At 40.0% G+C, this 24,450-nt stretch overlaps 1 protein-coding gene across 10 annotated transcripts in view; it reads right to left on the bottom strand.

Annotated features, from left to right (window-relative positions):
* The window catches only part of OTUD7A (OTU deubiquitinase 7A), a 109,042-nt gene that overhangs the window by 24,584 nt on the left and 60,008 nt on the right, over positions 1–24,450 (bottom strand). For all 10 annotated transcript variants that reach the window (XM_077185699.1, XM_077185693.1, XM_077185698.1 and 7 more), the window contains 7 exons: positions 21,539–21,693; positions 20,289–20,443; positions 9,901–10,083; positions 7,807–8,025; positions 2,647–2,748; positions 1,147–1,274; positions 310–422 (listed from right to left, as the gene is read on the bottom strand). In XM_077185699.1, the coding sequence (XP_077041814.1) occupies positions 310–422; positions 1,147–1,274; positions 2,647–2,748; positions 7,807–8,025; positions 9,901–10,083; positions 20,289–20,373 (830 nt within the window). In that variant the 5' untranslated portion in view covers positions 20,374–20,443; positions 21,539–21,693. The remainder of the gene's footprint in view (positions 1–309; positions 423–1,146; positions 1,275–2,646; positions 2,749–7,806; positions 8,026–9,900; positions 10,084–20,288; positions 20,444–21,538; positions 21,694–24,450) is intronic.

Below are 24,450 nucleotides of genomic sequence, written 5' to 3'. Positions count from 1 at the left end.
TGTAAACATCAGAAGGTTTAAAAAAAATCTTAAAACATCAAAACAACAGTTCCACAAGAAAAACAATTAGGATTTATTACATGCAGACTCTTTTGGATACAACATAACCTCAAGTTAGTGTGGTAACTGTACAAGAAAGCATGACCAAAATGCTAAATATTATAATGGGATATTTAGATAATTCTGCCATGCCAAAAGAGTACAACAGCTGCAAAGGCAGTTTGGTGGTGCTGTGAACACCTTCCCTCAGTTGTGCCGTGCTGTTTTCCTACCGAGAGCCAGCCTGGGGCTGTGTCAGTGTGAACTTACCCCCCACCAGTGCCCCCATTCTTGCTGAAGTGCGTGCGCGGCTCGCTCGACGCCAGCTTGAGCAGCTCGTTCCACTCGCGCTCCCACTCCTCCTCCGTGTATACCAAACCTGACTATGGGGCACAAGGAAACGCTGTCACCACTCTGCTGACACACAGTGCAAGCTGAGCTCTGTACCAGTGTTTACAACTCACCTGAGTTTCACACATGACTCAGTTCAGTATCTTGGGCCATTAATAGTTCAACATTTCTACTCAGGTGAAAGAACATTAACTTATTAAAAAGATCTAAAATACCAACTGTAGAGTTAGCACATTCACTTGTTTGCCCTCAGGATTACTCCTGAAACTGGCTTTTCTAGACACTGCCAGACATCTTCAGGAAATAGTAACATGCTGAAGGTACAGCTTTTAATCAAAAATAAAATCAGATTTAAAGACTATTTTAGTTAGAACACTTCCACTCAATATTTGGCCACAGCTCTAAAAATCCTAATTTAAGAATCTGGGAAATCTTTCCTAAATGGGGTTCTCACTGTTTTGTGGATTTCATCCACTCATTTTTAAATGCTTTTGATAGCTAAATAACACATTTATTTTTCTACATATTCCAAATGCACCTTAGACCTTTTAGGCACAAAACTCTGCATACTTATACCCATAAAGCTACAAACACATATGTATTCTGGTACGAAAATGTCAAATAAAGGTATCTCTTTCCCCAAACAAAATGGCAGCACAAGGAATTTGATAGCAATTAAAACTTTCACAGCAAACTTCAGAAGAATGCTTGTAACCCTAAATAATATTAACAAGGCTGTCTTTGGGCCATACAGACCTCCTTATTCTGCTGAGTCTGTTGCCATCTCCATCTTCTTTTCAGTGCTTCCCTTTCAGCTCCACTCCTCATCATAGTATAGAGAGCTTTCCGTAACACAAGGTCCCGGTCATGAAACCCCCACATCCCTAAGGCAGCACAAGATGAAATCCAGTTTTAAAGAAGCTACAGTGAAATAGAAATAGCTAATACATAATTGAAGATTCTCTCTAGCAAATAATTCACTCGCTATTTTTAAGATTTCCGAAAGAAAGAGTTATCACAAATAAGCTAATGAGCAACAAGAGTTCTAACACATTTTAAACTTTGATTAGGAACAGCCAAGGATATGAGCTGGTTCAGTCACTTGCAGGCAACTCCAGCTTTGCTGCAAGCCATGGAATATTCAGTGCTCAGGTTGGTTTTAGCTGCAGTTGCCAGCAGGCACAAGGATGTTAATGAGCACTGCAGGCACCCCTTGGAATCACAGACAGTGCTGGCCCCCAAAGGCTCCGGCTCTTACACAGCAGGAAATTTCCTCTGGCTTCAAAATGAAGAGAAAAGCATTCAAGATGATAGAAAGTCTAAAACTATCACCAGTCACAGGCTTTCAAGTTCATTTTAAGATAATGAAACATCTTTATATGGTTGGGAATAGTAACCTACACCAAAAGAAAGCAGAGCTGTCCCCAGTCCTGTGCCTACAGACAGCCATGTTTCAGTCACTACATTGTCAGCTACTGGGTTCGGGTCAAAATACTCCAAACATTTACAGTAATTAACATATAAAATTAAGTAGATAAAGATAAAAGGATACTTGGAAACACCAAAAACTCTTTTCTTACTGCATCTTTCAACAAGAGGAGTCTTTTCAAAATATTAAAAATCCCAGTGTTTTTAAACAGTCACTCTTTGGAGTACTTTTGGTGGAAGATTTTAGCAGGTTAGGATGTAGAAAGCCCATCAAAGAACTTCAGCTTCACAGCTTTCTACTGATTTGCAGAAAGGCTTAAAAGATCTTGCAGAAACAATTAATTTATCAATTGGAGATTATTTTAATTCACCCCAAATGCTGTTTCACATATGCTTAAACACTACAAGGAACTAACAGAGATTGACACTGCATTCTTGAAACAGCAGAGAACTGTTTGAAGAAAATCAAGAGAATGAATGAATTTCCTTGCACATAAAGTGGACAACCCTGCAGAAGCTCCTGGAATTTTCCTGTTGACCTGTTAGAACACAAAAAATATAAGGAAAATACAGATCACTGGAGTTTGTGATACATGGGTCTGGATACCGTTCCAGTTATACTTTTATATCCTGAGAAATCTTTTCCTTTCCTGCTTTAGGTATGCTTGAGGTAAACAACACTACAGTGAAATGTGAAGGACATATTGCTCCAGAATCAGACTTTTAATGCAAATCTTTGCATCTCATGTGTTTCTGAGCTTTGGCTGGGGCTAGAGGAGAGCAGTGAATATTTCTGGCAGAAGGTTTCCTGCCCAGACTGCCCCTTACCTAGAGAGGCAGCATGCAGGAGGCAGTTTCCATCACCCGTGGTGGCCAGGGGCAGCAGGCGCTTGCAGCTGGTGCACACCGTGGACCACCAATTGAGGCGTCCTGGAAGGGAAACAGCAGTTACAGGGGGAGAGGAACCTGGAACAGGAGCAGTGCTCTGTGCAGGTAAACACAGAGCAGGAGGGGTAACCATCAACACCCTCCTTGCCAAATAACCTTAAATGTAATGTTAGAAGTCAAAACTGAGAAGATCAGAAATGAGGCAGATAAACTATTCTCTACATGGATCTAGAAAAGAAAAGAGCACCTTTAATTAATTTGCATCTTCCAGTCTCATATGCTGCATCCAGTGATGGATTTCCAAGGAGTTTATTGCCTTAATACCATTATGAGCCTTGCTGTCAGTTCCCAAACATAATCGACATTGGCCTCCCACACGCGCATGACAGATTACATTAAGGTAATAAAGGAATTTTTGTCTACAGACAAAAGCAATATGGATGTGGTAATCAAGATAGGTTACTGTAAAGGTAAGTTTATTACGTAAATTATTTCAATCAGATGGATTGTTTCAACAGCTGATTCTCCTCTCATTTCCCATAGTGTAAATCATTATTAGATCTACTAAAACCAACAGCTACACTACACTACACTAATTAAAATGACACCAAAGCATAGCCCGAGGTGCAGTATAGAATGTGGCCTTTCTCTTTAGGGAATACTTACAGTACCACTTATCCATCATTGCTATGTGAAGCATGTTTTACAGATTATAAACCAGAGACAGGCTCTGAAAAAGCCTGGCAAAAGGACATCTATTCAGTGAAGAAGTAAGTCATGAAGACTATCACCGCCCAAGCCCACACTAAAAGTGGGTAATTCCTGGCACACAGGCTGTCATGTGCTGGCAAACTGGAGTGTTAAGTCTTGGTTAAAAGATCATGGGAGCCCTCCTAATAGAAAGAAAGCAAATGGGGGTAATTGTGTAGCATCTCTGGGGATGAGGAAAAGCAGATGATTAACAGGGATGAGTAGAGCTGGTACATTTCCCAAGACTTGGCAGGTCTGTGGATAATGCACAAGTGAATAATTGAATGAATAATGCAATAGTCAGACTTTTTCTCCCCCAGCTTCTTGACTGGGAAGAAATAGCATCTATGTATTTGTACAGGCAGTCTTGCACTTAAGGTTAAACCCCAAATCAGAAGGAAGTCCAAACAAAAATAAATGCCTCTCCATTGATAAGTTCTCATTACAAAATTATAGTGAAGCTTATTTGTAACTACAGGTAATATACATTAGGGGGAAAATAGTGTAGCAATATTTATTATGTATCTCAGTTATTTGTTCTGGGTACTAAGAACAATGAAATTAAATTGCAATTAGTCCAAATGTGTTAAGAGTACCACACTGTAAAGATGCATAGCAGATCAATAAGCACATCTGGTAATCCTCAAATGATTTTAGCAGCTGGTTTGTAAATGTACTACACCTCAGACTAGGCTTGAGTTCTAAATTAAATATGCAATAAAGAAGCTTAATTTAAAGCACTATTAAACAGCCTTTGGAAAGAACAAGATCATTTTTAGCAACCCCTGCATCTGTGAAATAACAATTTGCCACCTGTTTTTAGCAGAATGTTTTGGTGGGATCATATTCAGCAATAAGCTATACCAAGGTGCTGTGTAAAGCCTAGTTAGAATACCTAAAAACAGACAGACCTTAGGTAGGACTTAAGGAAGTAATGACTGGTATTGCTTTGCAGATTAACTAACATCTATTGGTAAGAAATGCCAAAGTCTGGTGTTTGTAAATCTTTTGAGTAACAGGAGGTTTCTATAAAAGTAATCTTCTGTCAAGTGCATCCTGCAGAAAGTGTTTGGGGCTTGGTTAACACCACAAAGCTTATGGCTGACTGAAAAAATAGCAGGTATGGGTTTATAATTGGATTATAATAAAAAAGTGGTGCATTTTCATTTTTCAAATGTAGTGGTTATAGTGGGCCCCTTTAGGGAAAAACCAGGAAAATTAAGCTTAGATGAAAACTGAGATCAAACATTTCCACAGTTTTGGTGGATTGATTTGGGGGACACAAAGCCCAGGCTTAACAGCATATTACTGTTTACTTTGGCGGTAGCTTTCTAGAAAACACAAACATGAGCACAGAAAGAAAAGTGTAGGGAAACAGCTCTTGGACTGTCATACAGTATACTTGTACCATTTGTATTGAATTATACTTCAGCACTGCAATAGAATTGGTTTTTCTTTCAGTTAAAAACACGGTGTTGGTCCAGCCATTCCTCTGCCTGTACTGTGTTTTAAAACACACTACTTCACTCCAGCAGAAGTTTTCATAACATCTCTTTGTGTCAACCCACACATTAACAACACACAGGGGAGCATGTGTCTATAATGAAAATCAGCTTGCTGCAGCAAAATATTACGAATTATAAAATTGCTTCCACCCAGACTTCATTTAATATTATCAGTACCTCGAGTCATCCTCTGTTGAAGAACCACTGCAATTCCTGCCAGAGCTCACAGAGATCAGCCTGTTACTCAGGAGCTGACCTCATTCCAATTCTGGCAATAATCAACAGCTGAATTTACAAGATGGACAAAACCTCAAAAAGTTTTTATGAATGTGATGCATTCTATCCTTTCAGAGGAATATTTGGAAAGCAATCATATTAAGGAGTAAACAATACACTGCAGCAGTAGGGAGTAAGTAAATCACACTGCCTTTGTCTAGGCCTTTCCTTTATCATCTCACACAGCACTTTGCAGTAAATTGGGAATTTTCTTCTGAGTTTCCATACAGATAGGATGCAACCAGGACACGCTGTCACATATAGATGTCAAGCTAGCAAGAGTTTAAGCATAAAAAAAAATAACATAAAACCTTAGAGGCTTTTACAGACACCCAGCTCATATGGCCACTTCAGAACCCACGTGTGACACTGTTAGTGACACTTCTGCTCTCCCACTCCAGGTTTTGGGAGTAGTAAGCTGTTAGTTCCTAGCAAATGCCCTCTTCCTTTGCCTAATCAGCTTCTTTTTTATTTCTTTTCCCTTGAAATTCATGGTATTATACCCAAGCACACGCCCCTCTTCCTTTAACAACATCCCCAACCTCACCTACAAAAACTACTGTCCTTCATGGGTTGGTTTGAAATATATTTTAGGCTCTTTGCAGGGAATACACCTCATCTTTTAGAGTTTTTTTTTATGTCATTGACCAAACCATAGTCAAACTGTTGGTAGGAGACAATAAAATGTCTAATACTATGTGGCTTTCCTATTAATTCATTATCTTCATTTTGTACAACAAATAAAATAAAATAGGCAGGAAACTGTATATCTTTACATCTAAAACAAATACAAAAGGTTCATTTCTATGAAGTCTTACATGATTTTCTTAAGCAAACTATTCGATCTGTTTAACTTACTTGAAATACAGAAGTGTTTCTCAGAAAGTTCCAGGTTATCAGAATAAAATGCTCACAAAGTAAACTAAGTCTATGCAGGCTACAAGGACGCCAGTGATCAAAACCCTGAGAACTTCAAATGGTCAAACCCTCTCCTTTCCAGGGCGCAAGAGGCTCTGGGGATGAAGGCACTTTTCCAGTGTGTGTCAAGTTACTGCCCTAATTAATGTGAAGAAAAGAATAAATTATTTGTTCTAATTTTCAGAGAAGTTTGAGAGAGGAATGCTAGCAGCAAATTCAGTAGTTTCTGCAGCCATTTCCAGTTCAAAGCCAGCCAGCTCTGCATGGATTAGAGGATGTCAGCTCTAAATTCACATATTCTCTGATTTTAAGGTCAGAAAGCCTCTGTGATCTTCTAGTTCATACTAGACTCTAAAGGCTGTAATTGCACTGAAGCAGGTAGGTCAACAATGGTGCTGTACCAAGGTATCTTCTGTTATCCCTATGGAATTTGGAGGGTTTGGCAGAACTGCCAGAGGAAGACTCATTCCATTTTGCCCTGTCCTCCTTGGGTTAGTTGGTTCTTAGAGAAACTGGATATATTTTCTTTGTGGGTGACTTGCAGTTTTCATGCTTCATAGTTGCCTGGTAGCATTCCTACCTTATTTTACACTGCTATTTCTCCCAGAAAAAGGCCTAAAGGCCTTCTGAACACTGCTTGGGGTTCTTTTGGTTGTTCATAGGTTTTGTTTCTATTTCCTTAAGTATGTACTGTTTGGGGCTATTATCTAAGTATGTCTGGCTTTTCAATTACCAAAGCCAAAAAAGAACACATGACAATATCTCCCAAGTACTCAGTGGGATACCAGATTAGCAGAGCTCCTGCCTCAAACGGGAGCTGCACTTCATCAGTTTGGGCTCACACAGGGCACCAGGGCTGGAGAATGAACCTCAGATCAATCCAGTGTTACAGAAGTCAGTAGAACAATCCACACACAAAAAAGGTAACTGTCTGTTCCATATCCCACAAGCAACCATGAAATCTGATTTTACAACTCTTTTATATCACCAAGGTTGGGCATTTCACTATACAGATGTGTTCATTTCATGGTTCATTAGCACTCCTGCTGTTTCATAAAGCACCAATACTAATTTTAAATAGATTTCTGCATATCCTTCAAAATTGGCTTAAAACTACTAATAGATGTGAATTAACATTAATTTTAAATAGCTATACTTTTTTTTCCCCATGGCAATACTGAACTATTGCTTCAAAGTTATGTAGTTTCTCATTATAAAAAATAAGAAATACATAAAATACATATCTATTTTCTCAAGCTGCAACAGAACTTGAAGATGTTTCCTTTCACAGTCACTGCAATGTAATTTCCTCATGAGAACTGGAAGTACCAACTCCCTCTGACCATCCAGACTCATGTCCTTGTCTATTGCATGACTTCCCCACCGGTCCCTTCCTTCCTCTCTCAATTTCTTTCTTTTATTAACAAAATTTGACCTTTTTTTCTATAATGTTTTAAAAGAAACAGAGGATTGGGATATGAGTCATTTGGCAAAGAACACAGAAACTCTCTGGCTTTTATTTCCCAGGCAGGATGTGCAAGCTCTGGACACGAAGCAGGATTAGAAATGCCAACCCAAAATGCTGGATTGGCCACCTACTGACACCCACGGTGTCACCCAGCTGCTGACAGACACCTGAGGTGTCACCCACCTGCTTGCTCCAATGCCACCATGGTGGCCTGTTCAATTAGGTCCCTCTCAATGAAGCTCCTGAAGTCCTCGCTGTACACGCTCAGGTCTGGCAGCTGGAATGTGTAGATGGGCATCTCCAAAGGGAACTGCTCATTGCTGCAGTCATTGGCTACATGGGAGCGAGCAAGGGACACTATGGCTGAGCTGGCATGGGAAATCCCTCTGGAGAGACGCTTTTCTGTGGAGAAACCAAAGAGCAGTTACAGCCTGTACCACTGCCTAAAAGGCCAGCAATGCCAAGGCTGGTGGATGCACTTTCATTTCACTAGGAATTTATTCCAAGTCTTGTTTGCTACCTTTTTCAGGTTATTTTCCTACTGTAAAAGATTGCTTGTTCCTATTACAGGTCCCTTTGGCAAGCCAGAGGAACTTGACTCTCCTTCTAGCAAAAAAGACCAGTAGTAAAAGTAACAAAATATGAAAGTTAAATATTCCTATAAAATTCTTCCTTGATCTATCTTAAGTTTTCAAAGATTCATTGGAAGACATATTTATTGACAGACAGATGATAATCAGTTAATGTTTTGAACTCCTAATTAAAGCTTACTTTAACATAACTTATCACTAATAGTGTTTTTAAGACATCACAAACTGACTAATGGTCATTTAAAATTAACTTTCTTGCAGTAGTGGATCAAATGGAGAGTTAAATTGCACTCCCTAAATTATCCTAAATGGAGGGTGAGGGCAGAAGGTTTGATTTTGCATTGGTTTCTTCTCCCTCTACATCTCAGCTAAAACCCCTGAGAAGGGGCACTGAAGTGCAGGGCAGCACCTCCATGTGACATCCCATCTCTGCCACTCCATCACCCCTCCCAGCACAGCCCAGCCCTCCCCTGCTGGCTGCATTCTCCACTCCTTGCTGCAAACCAAGGTGCTCCTTTCCCTTCTCTGCTCCTCCCTGAACACCCCTAGGTCCACCTGTCAGTCAGAGGTGGCTCTCTGGTCAGGAGATCCTCAGCTACACACTGAGTTGGCAGCCAAATTCCTGTCAGTCCAGGCTGTCAAAGCCGGATGTACCTCACACTACCTACTGCACCCACTAAATATCAGATGGACATTTCAGTGCAAACTGTATCCCAAAGAGGCTGAAGGGACATGGTTTTATCAACTGTGCCGCTCTCGCTCCCTTTATTTGTATTCAGTGCTTTAAGGAGACTTAAGAAGCACCACAGTTCCTTTTCTTCTGATGGAAGTCAGCAATTTTTAAAAAACTTTACTGAAACTCCTAAGAACTGATGCTATTTCCTGTTTAATAGGAGGGAAGAGCCAGCAGGAGAAGGGAAGCCCTTCTGTTCCTTTTAATGGCTGCACAGAAAGCCATCACCAGGCTACTGCTATTACCTGCCTACATGACAAGCTGTCAGACGTGCAGATTTATTTTGGTGCAAACTACAGCTTCTTGAGAAATTAATGGAAAAAAATTGCAACCCAACTGTCAGAGAGAGGGAGAGAACTGAAATAAAATCCCTAAGAGCTCTGAAAACAAAAAAGCAAATTCTAATGCTTATCATCTTGTACTGGAAATTAACTGTTAGAGATAGCTGATTAATTTTACTTAAGGTTTCAATTTCTATTCAGCAGGGGATAGGAGGCAGTTTCTGTGGAACCATAAAAGAATGACATTTTAAAGCTGAAAGTTATTCATAGTCTGCATGCACCCTTTTCACACACTGTGAGTAAGAATGCAAAGAGTGAAATACGATTTTTAAACCTTTTGGTTTGTTTGTTTCAATAAGCATAGAAAACTATATACAACAGTGGTCTGTGACACCCTCTAATTAAGTCCTTTCATGAGTACCACAGGTCTGCTTGGAGACAACATATTTTACTTTAATCACCCATTAAAAAAATAACTTGCAGAACTGACGCAGAGCTCACAACCACCAAAACATGAAAAATAGGGTCTAGCAGCAGCTCTGAGCCCCGTGACAGTGACACAGCTCACACGCTGCTGGCACATGGCCTCCCACTCTCTGCAGCCAAGCACAGCTCCCAGGCAGACAGGCTGGAGACCCTCCTGTCCCCTGAAACCCCACAGAGGAGCTCTTACCTTGGGCAATGTCATCCTGCCTTTGCAGGCAGGGCCTCTCAGCCTTGGTCACCTGGGGAGGCTGCTCTGGCTCCTGCTGCTTGTAGAACCTGCCCTCGTTGAACACCTGAGGCAGGTTGGCTGTGTGCACCTGCCGCAGCTGCTCATAGTCGTTCAAAGCTGCTGTCAGGTCCCAGTTCTTGCCTGCAAAACAGCAAAGGAACCCTCAGCTCAGCTCTGTCTGGGGAGCAGCTATCCCCACCACCCACCCTCCTGGGACCCCCCCCCAGCCTGTGGCATCCCAACACAGCAGCACTGTCAGAAGAAGTGTCAAAGCCAGCTAACATTGACTAAAAGGCACCATCCACTGCTCTCCTCTCATCCATAAACCCAAAATCTATGACATTTATCACAGGAGGTGATCAAGGCCAGGACCTCCCTTGCTCAGGTTTCAATCAAATGGCTCCAGAAATTAGCAATTTAGGATGAACTCTAAATCCCACTGAGAGGGAGCAATAATTTGTAATTGTGTGGTCGTATTAATAATAAATAATAATTAGGAGCAATGATGGAAAGACAAGAGTGATAGTGTCATAGCCCAACAGAGTGAGAAACTTTCTTATCTTTCATTTGCAGAACAGCTAAAATGCACACACAAACCCTTTATCTCATACATGAGAGAAAAGTCGCTCTCTTGGAGATTTTAAAAGCCTTTTAGAAAGCAGGTAATAAAGGACAGAGTTCTGTAACAAAACCTGCAGTCAGAGATTCAGCCAGTGTGGCTCCATGTCTGTGGGAGCTGCTTGTGGAACCTGTCAGCACAGAATCCTCTAAAGGATTTGCTTCCACCTTCCACTTCAGTATATTGCTCTGACCAGTAACCACAGAATGCAGCCAACATCCAGAGATGCACAAATCTGTTTAGCACAGGTAGTGAAACAGGACTTTGCGTTCTCAAAAAAATCCATAAAAAAACACATTGAGGTGTCTTCCTGCTATTTTCAAAATAATCCTGCTCAATTAAGATACAGAGATGTCTACCATTCTCCAAGTACGTGTTTCTAATTGGAAAATTAAAAATATTAAATAACAAGAAAGAGAGACCCTACAAGTTACATGAGACTTTCAGAGCATTCCACAAGCACTTTTCCTGGCAATTCAAAAGTAACCTGATTCTGACTAATACATGATTTATTACACCATAGAAGGTTGTTATTTTATGTACTTTGAGAAGCTACATTACCTGAGTAGCAGTTAAAGATAACTTACTTGCTTACACCAAGGAGATAAGCTAAATATAGTACAAAGCAGTTTTAAACAGATAGAAGAAAGTCTTTTACTGTTACAGTCATATCTGTGAAGAACAAAATCCTAACCAAAGAAGGAAAAAACCAGCACAAACAGCTGGTACCTACAGGATTGGGCTAAACTACCTCAGGTTTTGAAGTACTTAAAAACCTCTGAAAGGGGAATTGGTATGAGCAAGAACGTTATCTAGCTCCTGAGCAGACTGTAATATAAACCACCATGTGAGCCACACAGAATTGTTCTGTAATGCTGTAATTGCCTATTAGAAAGTCTGTAGGAAAATATGTAAATTCAGTGAAAATTGTCAGAGATACTGGAACAAGAACTTCAGCTATTGCCAGCATTTGTTCCCTAAAAAGCCCACGTAGAGTGAATGGCTGTAATCCAGTCAGGGCTCTGCTCTAACTTTACACACATCCCAACCAAGTTACACAACCCAAAAAGAGCTAGGAGTGCATTCCCAAAACCAATCAGTGTTTGGAGTAAGAACTGCTTTTCTTTGGTTCTGGTTTTAAGAGGCACTTTACACACATTTTAAAATTATTCTTCTCAACCACAAAAACAATAAAGTAAATTTTTTTAAAAAGTAAGTATAATTCTAGGAAATGTAGCTTTAAACACAACATTATTATTCTAGTATTGGCAATGCTACAAACCAAGGGTTATGTGACCCCCCAGGAACATCCTGGATTCATTGAGTACAGATCCCTGAGCACCAGACCTGCAGCAGTGGAACACAAACAGCATTTCTCAGGGCATTCCCTGCAGTTCCCCTGCTCAAGATTTTTTCATGTTTAAATTCTGAAGCTAACAAAAATCCCAGTGCATGTGCTGTAAGTGGCTGCAGTGTGACAGGGCTTTGATGTATGTAAGAGGAAAGCAGAAAATCAGCAGACTCACAGAAATCCCACTGGCCTCAGTTTTAAACCAAATGCAATCATCTTATATAAAAGCTCTGTCATAAAAATTACATTGAGCCTTCAGAAAGCAGGCTCACAGTGTGTTCATTTAAAACTGGATTTGCACAGTGGCTCTTGAGTTACGTTCCATGGTACATTGTAGCAACTCAACTTCTAATATAGACTTGAAACCTTACAAAAATTAAAATTTCTATACCTAACACAGAAATATTTGATTTTCAAATCTCTTCATATCCCTGGAGTTCTCCCCATCTCCTGAACAGAAGCACCAATTCAGCACCAAAGCCCTAAACTTCAGAAAACCAACACAGGAAATTATTATTGGACTCACTCTCCCTAAATTTGCTGGAGCCTCCAAGCATTGAAATGCAAGAAAAACATTCAACCAAATTAAAGAATATTCAGCACATTTCCATCTCCATGAAATAGTGGTTTTGAAAATTAGCCACCCTCACTGACCAGCATAAGTGTTTCAAGCTACCTGTCCACTGGAAAGATGGAAGGTTTTCCCCCTTCGCCCCTCTCCATTTGGTTTACACTTTCACAAGTAAATACAAATGACAAATCTCTTGTTTTTCCCACCACCCATAAAAAAAGATGAGAATTCATCAGTTTGGGAGAATTAGCAAAGAAAATTCCTAAGCAAAAATAAAGAAAACTGAAGGCAGCAAAGACAAATAGAGAAGAGAAAGAGAGAAAAAAGTAAGGGGTTTATGAAAGACTCTGAGAGAAGAAATACAAATAGGTACAAAAATTTAATGCAGTGCAAAAAATTTTAAAAATTTAACAAATCTAATAAAAAATATGATGTAATTTGTACCACAGGAATAGACTGCAGAAACAAGAGGCAAGCTGGGAACCAATCAAGAAAATTATTAAATTCAGAAATGTCCAGAGTAGATGATCTGAACAAGGATTTCTATCAGTGTGACAAGTAGGTGAGAAAGTTTCAGCTGCAAGGTACTGAGGAAATTAGTGGGGCTTGTGGTTGTGGAGCCTATCTTTCCTCCTTTAAACATTGCATACTAAAAGCTTTTGAATTTCTAAAACTGTATCTTATTACATCACAAACCAAGTTTTGAGAGACAAAAACTCCCTGAGTTATGCTAGGTTGGGAATGACAAAAATAAATTCATATAATATGGCAAACAAACACATCCTGCCCCCCAAAGCCTACAGGGCAGGTCCCTCCTTCCAGTCTTGCCCTTTATCCAACAAGTGGCATTGGCCCCCTGGTTTGGGGCAGACTGTACAGAGTCCCTCTGTCCCTAGAGAAGGGAAAGAGGAAGTCTTCTCCTGAGTTTGTTTGTGTGTGTCTCCCATGCTCTTCTCTGACATCTCCCAGACCCTGCTCCTCACACAACCCTCTCTTCTCTGTCACATCTCTCACTTTCTTTGCCATCTCCTGCACAGGCACCCAAGAGAAAGGGCCAGTCTTTCCTACCCCCACAGAGGTTATGCCTGAAGGACAAGTAACAGGCAATTAATTTATTTTTCATAATTTCATCAATTAATTTAAGTCAAGTAAAAGCTTTTGTTGCAATTTGACAGACAAAATCAACACAGACTATTTTTTAGATTGTCTGCTATGTTTGTTTCACTGTTACTTATCTGATGCACGCTGTTCACTGACTGCTTCTTTGTTTATATGACATATTATTCTATTTTAAAAGGCATTTCAGAGGCATAACAACGTTATTTCAGTGCACACAATCACATCAGATAAGCCACTAGCAGCTCTGGATCAGTAACAATTTGATTGCTCCAAACCAGCACCAACACAGTAGGTTTGCAGGAAAGGCTTCCAGTTTCAAATGGCCAGAGAACATCAGTCAGCAAAAAAGCTGGAGGAGCACAAAGGTGGTTGGAAAACACAGGAAGTGAAATCATTATCAGGGTGCTGGAACCAAATCAACTCACTGACTGAATAGAAAGAACACACTTACTGAGCAATTGCTTCCTGAACAACTATATGTGCTATGGGAGTCAGCAGGTGTGCAATTTAACAACGCTCAAAGGTCTCTGCTTTGAAACAAAGTCTTTCTTGTTCAGAGGAAAAACAACAAAACACACACACACACAAAAATCCCAAAAATCAAACAAACAAAGAACCAAAAGAGAAAAAAAAAAAAACCAAACAAAAAAACCCCAAACAAACAAACAAAACAAAAACCCCAAACCAAACAAAAAAACCCCAAAAACGAAAACCAAAACCCCCCAAAAAACAAACAAAAAACCCAAAACAAAACCAAAACAAACAAACAAAAAAGTGCAACTGAGTAGGGAATAGAAGATACACTGTGGCTAATGGCTGGTACTGATGTGTTAGTGTCAGAGATAGCAGACACCTACATAAAAGGGAAATTCAAAAATAAACACAGCTACACTGTGAAGTTTCTGCCCTAAATAATGGTTCCTTGAATAACAACAGGAGGTATTATAAGCCTGAAGAAAAACACAAAGATTTAGATAAAACAATATATGGTCTAAGTAGCCACTTCCCTTCCAACTAGATTAGCAGAGGGTTAATAAACAAGGTACTAAAGGACAGCACAACTAGGATTCACCTTAGAAGCATTGATAAAAACACAGACTCCAAGAATGGTTTAGGTTGGAAGGGACCCCAGACATCATTTCATTCCAAGCCTCTGCCACGGGCAGGGACACCTTCCACTGTCCCAGGGTGCTCCAAGTCTTGTCCAACCTTGCCTTGGACACTTCCAGGGATGTGGGCAGCCACAGCTAGTCTGAACAACCTGTGCCAGGGCCTCACCACCCTCACAGGGAAGAGTTTCTTCCCCATATCTAATTAAACCCTGTCCTCTTTAGTTTGAAGCCATTCTCTTGTGTTATCACTCAGGCTCCTGTCAAAAGCTCCTCTCCAGCTCTCTTGGAGCCCTTTTAGGTATTGGAAGGTGCTCCAAGGTCTTCCCAGAGACTTCTCATCCCCAACAGCCCAAGGGTGTCACAGCAAAGGTGCTCCAGTCCTTTGAGCATCTTCATGGCCTCCTCTGGACATGTCCTGAGAGGTCCATTGGGAGAGCACAGCTGGATGCAGCACTCCAGGTGGAGTGTCACAAGGGCATTCTCCAGTGCTGTAACCCCAGAGCAACATGGTATTATTTAGTCTTTTGGGTTTTTTGCTTTGTACTGTTTTGGCTAAAACATTATAGCTTAGTGGGGTTGTAATAGTTAATAAATCTGTTGTCTTTCACTTCTTAAATCAGGTATAATGAAAACCAAGAGGATTTTATCATTAATTAGTAGGAAAAGCAAACATGCAACTATTACATCGTTCCCTCCCCCTCTAAACTTTCAAATATCCACCTACTCCAATATGTTAAAAGAATATTTGAAAGATCACCGAAATTCCTGATTTAATGATAAATAAAATACTGGAAAAGATGCAATTTGAGATGTGGAACTAGGAAAGATCTGAATAGTGGGAACCACAAAGAAAGGCAACTTGCAGCAACAACTTGTATAGACAGGACTTCAGCAGAGGAAATGTTCAAAGGGACATGAAACACTGCCTGGAGTGAAACAGGACCAATACAGGGACACAGCCACTATGGGACAGCATCAACTGAGAGGGCAACAAATTAACTTTCAGTTAGAGAAGAATCATCTGAGGAAGGCACTGAGCATCAAGAAAGTATCTATAAGATGCACTGTAAGTGCAACTTGAAGGCAACACAGAAACACCCCAGGCTAATGCAAAGAAGTCTGTTCTTACAAACCAACTCTTAATAAAGCAATCCTCAAGTTCAGTTTAAATGCAGGCACTGCTTCCTGTCTGGCATGAAGTAGATTAACAAATATTTAGAGGCAAAAGGTAAGAAGAACTTCAGATTAGCGTTTTTTTCCTTCTGAAAAACTAATACACAAAATTAGGATAAAATTAGACCATATGCTTTAAAACAAGATTTTATTTTGGTCCATGCTCTCAAAGGCCATTCAAAGCAAGGCCATTTTGTTAACACATGCCTCATTTTCTGCTAGAATGCAAAGTCAGTCCAAACTGAACAGGCAGCTGGAAATGACAGTTTTGCTCCCTGTTTAATGAGACATTAGTAGCAGCTCAGCTTCCTCTTCCCATTGCCAAGCCTTCCACAAGAGAACTAAAAAAGGAACCATCTGAGGGAGAAGAGAATAAGAGACTATTTTTGGGGAGTTAGTTTTGTAAACTCAGTCACATGACAGCACTGTAAATGTCTCTCTCCCTCTCTATAAATTACATGCTTTTCTTTGAATTCTGCTTGTATACATTGTTCTTTTGAGGAGATGTCCCTGTACTGCAGTTCTGTCTTATTCCATGGGGTTAGTCACCTTTCCTGCTCACATTTCATGACTGGAAAGCCAATGCCCCAGTTCCTGAGTTCATGTTCAGCTATATATCCCTCAATTAAGTGCTGTTTGAAGCTGGAAATAGACAGCAGTTATTTTTATATAATGATGAAATGCCACATCATTTATATAAATAAATGAAACCATTTATACAAGGGCAAGTTTTCAGTTAAATACATTATTTCACAAATCCTCCAGTACCTGATGATTGCCCTACACTGTTGGCATTTAAAAGTATTTCATCCTATGCCTTCCCCCTCTGTTGCAGGGGGCACTGCCTGCACACCTGCTGCTCCCTGAAAACTGAGCTGCTTTCTCCTGATTTATCAGTGATCTCTGAGTTCATCCACACCTACAGCCCTGACACAGTGAGCCACATACAGTACAACTTGTTTTAAAGATTAAACTATTTTCTTTAATGGTTTTCTTTCTGTCTTAGGCCACATTTTAAGTAGATTATACATAAACACACCAGCATTACTGTTACTCTATGTGTGAGAGAATCGAGGTGCCAGCCCAGACCATCCAGGAGGGAAAGGGATGTGCCCTCCTTTTTCCTTATTATTGGGGAAGCTGTTGCTCACACAGCTGAAGAGAAATTAATTCTCCACCATGCAGAGTTCTCAGTTTATGCTTAAGAACATTCCCAAAGCTGAGTGAGCCAAAGGAGTTTTCCCAGTGACTAGAAGGTGCCTTGCACACAGAGAGGTGACATCTGGAGAGTCCCGCAGCTGATTTCCTGTTTCCCTGTGACATGAGGCTGATCCACTTCTGAATTCACTCCTGCCCAAAGCAGGGATAGACATGGCTGCCAGCACAGGTTTTTTTCAAACTGTTTTGCTGAGATTGTTGTTTCTGTCACTTGGGTCACATTTATTGTCAAATTGCTCTGTCAATATTAATAACTCAGTTGAGGGGTTTTTTTAGGCTGTTTTTATAGAAATCAGCAAAGGCTGAGAATGAAAGGCTGAAAAGGCAGACCCAGTGAAGGGTCAAAAGACATAATTTCTACTCTTCGTCACCTTACATACAGAAGAATGCTTTCAGTTCTTGAGAGCACATAAACAAGGCAAAAACCTCTGGAAGTGGCAAACAACATCTCAGAGATAGGAAATGAAACATGAAAGACTCAGTAAGTAATCATCCAAAAATGAAAGCAAAGCTAGAAAATAACATTTCTAAGTAACAAATGGTTTAGCGCATGTGTGTATAATCCAGTAATACAGAATTGGTACAGCTAATGATACATAATTGAAATTTAGGAATATTAATTTATAATTAATCTGAAATAGCTGTAAGCAGCTTAATAAATATGGAAGTCCAATACTAGACTTTTATACCAGATACTAGCCATGAAAATGTTACATAACTATTATTTTTTAAATCTCTTTGCCTCTTCATTTCAAAAGTAGAATGGACACTTTCTGAAAGATTCATGTCAAGCACAACCAGCAGAATGTTTTCTGAGATAAAGAGACAAGCAGCTGCACTCAGTATAAAGCCCAGCAGAAGAAAACTGCAGGGATTTTACCCAGCAGGATAGGCAAAGTATAGAAACATTAAGTGAGCCAACATTTAGGACAGCTTCTGGCAATGTAGAAAATCTATATGCAACGTATAGATTTTCTAGCTATTTGCACAACAGTCAGTATGTGTTGCTGCTGGGATGAACAACACATACTGTGCACAACTGTGCTGGGGACGTAGCAGGAAATAACCAAAGCAAAACAATTAATATGTTAAAATGATTGGATAAGGAAGCAGAAATTGGTATCCTTGATTATCTACAGTATAGTGAAATTGAGGAAATTTCCCCAGGGATGAACAAAAGAAACAGCATTGGCTCTGAAAAGGAGGTGTTACTCCATAGGAGCACACTATGAAAATTCAGTCTGAACAAGTCATAAAGAGCAAAGGCCTATGGGGTCATACCAGATCTGACCAAAACCTGCAATTTCATGGAAATGAGGCTCTGCACAAGCCTTTTTTGGCTCCAAGTTCACTGTGACCATAATTTTTAGGGCTATCAACAACAAAACCTTGAACATTTTGGGGACTACTTGTGCACACCTGTTTCTGAAGTTTGATGATATGGACATCATCATTCCCAAGCCCGGTACAAGGCATTGGCATCACAGGGGGGGTGGGTTGCTCTTCTGAATATTGTTTATATTATTGTTTAGGAGCTACTCCATGGGTTTCAATGCTGTGAGGGCAGCAGTCCCCGTCATGCCTTTTTTAAACAAATGAAAAACCACTCTATCAATTACTGCCTCCCAGCACAAGATATGACCAGTGTTAGAAGCTGTTACACCAAATGTAGCTACAGCCACAAGTGCTGAAATGGTTGTCTGAGCACATGTTGTTCGGAACTAGCAACAATCCCTTTTACTTTGAGAAATTCCTGTGTAGGAGGAAATTATTTGGGGCAGATGCATATGTCTATTAGCCTGTCAGAATAATTAGATTGTTTATGGCTTATTTCTTGTTAGTATGCTCAATGCAGATCTATTCATCTACAGAAATGAGAAGTACAACACAAAGAAACTCTATTCGATATTTATTTGAAAGCATTGCTCTTTATAGAAAGGAAAAAAGGTAAGTAACTCTTCTGAAAGACCTCTGATATGTAGGAACCCTTTGAAATTTTGCCAATACTCCATCAGCACAATATCTGACAATCTGTCCTGATATAGCTGAGAAAAAACTTCTCATGTTCTTTTTCTAAAAGACCATCAGACTAAGACAGACTCTAGGTGAGAATGACAGGTTGATCAAATCAGTCAGACAAAACAGAGGGCTCTTAAATATAGCAAGCCTATGCTAATATTCCTTGCTAGGCATTCCAAGGTTTTATTTCATGTACCAGATGACTTGGGAAATGCTGCAGAATTGTGTGCATCTCTGTGTTAATAATCTATCATGTCTTATTACTAAAACACCCAGAGTAAAGGAAGAACTTACCACAAAATGAAAAACTTTCAGCATAAAGTGAAACAGCTCTTGCAAAAAGGAGATACATAAAACAAGGTATACTTTCACGTCTGATGAAGCTGTTCAGTTACTTTGATTTAACACAATTTCTTAGAGCACATTAAAATAAAAAAATAAAGCAAACCCCAAACCTCTCAGGAGGCAAGTTCAGTATGGAAGTTTTAAGCCCACAGAACCACCTTGCAATTTGCAGATACCATCTACGCCTTTCCAACTCTCCCATCTTCACAATTATTATTAGCCCAACACAAGAAGAAATGAACAAACCCAGCTGTTATGAAATGCTCTCAAATATCAATGGTGTCTTTCCACTTTTAAGCCTATAAACCTAAAACAACTAAAACAGAATGAATAAATAGACAGTTATTTTTCTGATACAGCTTCTTAGTTGTTTTTCAACCTAGCCACTTGGCTCCCATGCTGTAAAGTTCAGGTATGCATATTAACCACTGGGAGCCAAAAATACCTCTGGTATCTCTATCACTGTACAGTAAATCCATTTCAGACTAAATACAGTGACTGGAGAAACTTTTATAACTACTTTCAGGCAGCTGAATATGAAAATTCAGCTAAAGTCTCCTCCCTTCTCTCACTGGCATGTAAACATATAGGGCTTGGCTCTTAGTAACTTAAAACACAGCAATCTAATACTAAGAAGTTTTTAAGAGTTTTGTTAAAACAGCTGCCTTAGTATAATCTATGGTCAGCTTATTACAAGAGCTGTCTTGGTAAAAATACCAAGAAATATCTGTTTCCTTGGACCAGAGCTCTCTTGTTATGACTGGCTCTTGGTTTAAGCAAGCAGTGAGCACAGGAAATGGTAGGGTCCAAGAAGTTTACCTTCTAGTAAGTCTCTGGCCAGACCTGGTTCTGCCCCTGTGGACCGAACAAAGTCTGACAGGACTGCATCCATATCAAGAGTCATGTGATCATTCAGAGGTGCTGCCAGACATGCAGCAGGAGTTGGACTCACCGGCTGGCTAAAAGCTCTCCATCTGCCAAGGAGAAAAAGAAACAGGGTTTAGAATATACTCCCAGGTGACATAAACCACATTTTTCCTCTATTCCCTAAACAAGACTATTAAAAAGCTTGCAGCATATTAAAATATACAGCGTTTGTCATCCATCTCTGCCTTAGCCTGGAGCTGCTGGTCACTCACACTGGAAGGTTTTCTCTATCCTAATATTTCATATTTTTATTGATTTTTCTTATGTGCAACTCATAAATAGCTTTGCAACTTGACTCCAATTCAGCTAAACATAAGATTGGTTTATTAAAAGCACAATCACCAGATCATTGTCACTGCTCATAAACTGAAGTTTAGCAAGGATTTAAATGTCTAGAGCTCTTCTGCCTTACTAATACTAACACACACACAGCAGGGCTTAGGATTTGTTCCTTTATTTGCCTTGCAAATACAGCTTCTGTAATTTATAGATTCTCTGCTGTGCTGAGTCTGGCTGGGATGGAGTTAATTTTCTTCTTTCATTTTCTAGAACTGTGGCTAAACCAATGTTCATAGTAGCTGATAATACAGTACTTTATGAGGTTTCTTTGTTTTATTTCCTTTTATTGGTGACCATGGCTGTAGCTGCTGAACAATTTTTACTATGTTTATGAGCAGTCTGTGGGGGACAATCTTACCAGGGTGCTCTCCTGGTGGCACAATCACCCAGGGAGCTGTTAGGAAGCAGATCATATTTTGCCCCAAGTGAAATGTGACAATGTCTCACATGGGAATTCTTCCTGCCAAATCCATGGCCAACAAAAAAATATGCCTGCTCTACTGCATTTTGCATCTTCTTTTCATTTCTGAAAATAGAAACCTTTTCCTTCTAGGCAATGCTCTTTACAAACATAAAATAGAAATTAAAGCAGTCACCACAAGAGGAGTTCATGCCAGGCAAGCTATTAAAACAGCTGGAATTTAAAACACAGTCATCCTAAGCATATTTCCATACTTCAACCCTGCCTGCCTGCTGCTGAAACAGTGCAAAGCAAAGAAAACAGGAGGAAATTGAACAATACACAAGGTAAGGAAAAGCATATGTTTTACTTTTATGCTTGTTATTCACTGGCCAAAGTTTACCTTTGAGTATGAATTGGATTTTTCCCATTGATTCCTCCTCACAGCCTCAGTTGCAACTTTACCTCGTGCCAAGGGTAAGGTCTGGCACGGAGATTTTCTATTGGCAGCAGATGATGTTGGTTGGCTCTTGCTTGCACCACAGCTAGGAAAATAAACTGTGAAGGAAATTGGAATCCAATTAATTTCACTGTCCCCCACATGAAACAGTCCTTTCCTACTTCATGTTGCACATTACCTGGTTATACTTAGCCTGAAAAATGGAATGCCTTTGCTTTCTTAGACATTGCCTTTTTCTGCAAGTACATATCCCTGCTACAATGCAAACACCATTTACCTTCTGCCTCAGGAGGGTGGGGTCCTTCTCAGCCTCATCCATGGGGACTGGCCGCTAAAACCAACTTAGTCCAACAAACTAAAAGTTTGTGGGATATAAAGTCACAGAATCATAGAATTGTTACAGTTGGAAGACACATTTAAGATCAATGAGGCTTGAAAAGACATCTGAGATGATCAAATCCAACCCATGACCTGACACCACTTTATCAACTAGACCATGGCAACAAGCACCATGTCCAGTCTTTCCTTTAACATCTCCAGGGACTGTGACGCCACCACTTCCCTGAGCAGCCCATTCCAATTTTCATCAAGAAATTCCTCCTGATGTCCAACCAGAACCTCCCCTGGAGCACCTTAAAGCCATGTGCTCTTATCCTGTCACTGTTGCGTGGGAAAAGAGAGTAACACCTGTCTCTCCCCAGCCTTCTTTCAGGCTAGAGCAATCAGGTGCCCCTCAGCCCCTTTTTCTCCAGGCTAAACAACTCAAGCTCCCTCACAGCTCCTCACCAGACCTGTGCTGCTGGATACCAATTCCATGTTTTCCAGGACAAAGGTAGATTACACTGCTGCTAATTCTACCCACTTCACACTCTTTAGGCCTCTACACTGTTCCACTGCATGTTTCACATCTTTTATACTATTTATACAAGTCTATCATTATGTTTGGGCCACATGAGGATAGCAGGGGAGGTGATCTTTTCCCCTCTATTCAGTCCTGGTGAGACTTATCTGGAGTATTACGTCCATTTCTGGATCTGAAACAAAGAATGACATGGACATATTGGAGTGAGTTCAGTGAAGGACCACAAACTGCAGTGGATCACCCCTGTGCAAGGAAAACATTTCTAAAGGGTAATCCTAATGAAAGTGTAGTAACAGAAGGAAAGCTGGAAATATTGAGGAAACTAGTTAAAAAGGAATGCAGATATTTTGAAAAGAGAACTACCTTAATGGATTATGGCCAAATTTGACATCTAAGCTCTGTTTGAACTGAATCTGTTCTAATGCAAATGCAGGACAAAAATGCTACTTTTACTCTTAACAAAGACTCATACATAGACGCACTGTACTCAACAGCACTAATCTGTACAAAAAGATCACCAGAAACTGAACACAACTAATTTCTTTAGTGACTACAAGAAAGATTGAAATTAATCTTAGCCAGCAGGATGGAAACATATGGATCAAACTAAAGGAACCTTCCAGAGATGATACAAAGCATTGGTGCATTTCAGACCACCACCAGAAGTGACTCAGTAGTATAATGAGTGTTAATTTAAATGCACCAGCTGGGCCCTCAAGTACAGTCACTGTGTGGGGGCTGGAGTGCTCATAAGTTTGGGGAGCTGAAGTGTATCAGCTTGGAGAAGCCAATTCATGAGTTGTCTCAAAATCAGCATTACTTCAGTATTTTAAACAGTAAAATAGACATCCTTCTCAGAGCAAAGAATAACCAATCTCGGCATTTATGATGTCACCATCACCTCAAAATTACCACATAGAATCTACACTCTGGAAGCAGCAGAGTTAGCAGGATACTCTCTGCATGCATTTAAACTAACACTGGTTTCTTCCCTATGGAAGTTGTTTGCTCAGGCCTCTAGAATTTAGATTTAAAAAAAACCAAACAAAACAACAAGAAAAAACCCAACAGAAAAAGTCTTAAAATATTATCTTTGCCAGTAAACTACTATCAGCTGTTAAAACCCACTGAGATGGAAGTGTAATAAGTAAGCAAAAAAGAAAATAAATTATAAATTCCAGAGGAGGCAGTGACTCAGAAGGCAGGTGGCTCTCAGACCCATTTCTCCCCAGATGGATTTGGTCTCTCCACACCTAAGGAACCATCAGCACCACCTTTGCTCTCAATGGCTTGTCAGAGCATTAACACAACTTACACTTCAAATACACACACGGAGCAGATCTTACACAATTATTCAACTCACACCACTCCTGTGGGTAACACTACAGACACACACATAGACACCTGCAGTTTTCATTTCTAATGTGTCACACACGACACACAAATGTCAATTGGAACTGAATGGATATTGACACATATTGGCCATCAAAACACAGGAAGACCTTGGTTTTCACTCACTTTCTGGCCAAACTTCTTCCCTAAAACATTTCTAAACAGCACAAATACAAGAGGCAGTGAAATCAGATAATTTGTTTTATATTATAAGAAAAATAATTTTAAAAGTATTTAAAGAGGAGATACTGATTAATTTGAAATGTTAAGATGAGCTAATAGGACTTGAAATCAATTTAGTACAATCTCAGTTGTATTTGATCTTTTCTTCTCCTTCAAGTACCTCTCTCTCAAAGCTGAGCCATACTTGGAGGTGAACAGTCTTCACCTGAACATAAATTTAACTTCTTCAAAAGCAAACAGCTTCACCCAGTTAAATGACATGAAGGGTTTTTTCTCTAAAGAAGCTTAAAGAGATGCACAGGGCTAACTAATGAAGCAAAAGCAATCATGTTAAAACAAATCCCATCCCATGCATCCAGAACAGACACAGCTGACAAAACCTAAGTGAGGAACAGAGAGAAAACAGCACCCACTGGAC

The sequence above is a fragment of the Agelaius phoeniceus genome, chromosome 13 (genome assembly GCF_051311805.1).
Source record: "Agelaius phoeniceus isolate bAgePho1 chromosome 13, bAgePho1.hap1, whole genome shotgun sequence".
NCBI lineage: Eukaryota > Metazoa > Chordata > Aves > Passeriformes > Icteridae > Agelaius > Agelaius phoeniceus.
The sequence above is the reverse complement of the archived record's forward strand: the minus strand, read 5'-3'. Positions and strand labels throughout refer to the sequence as shown.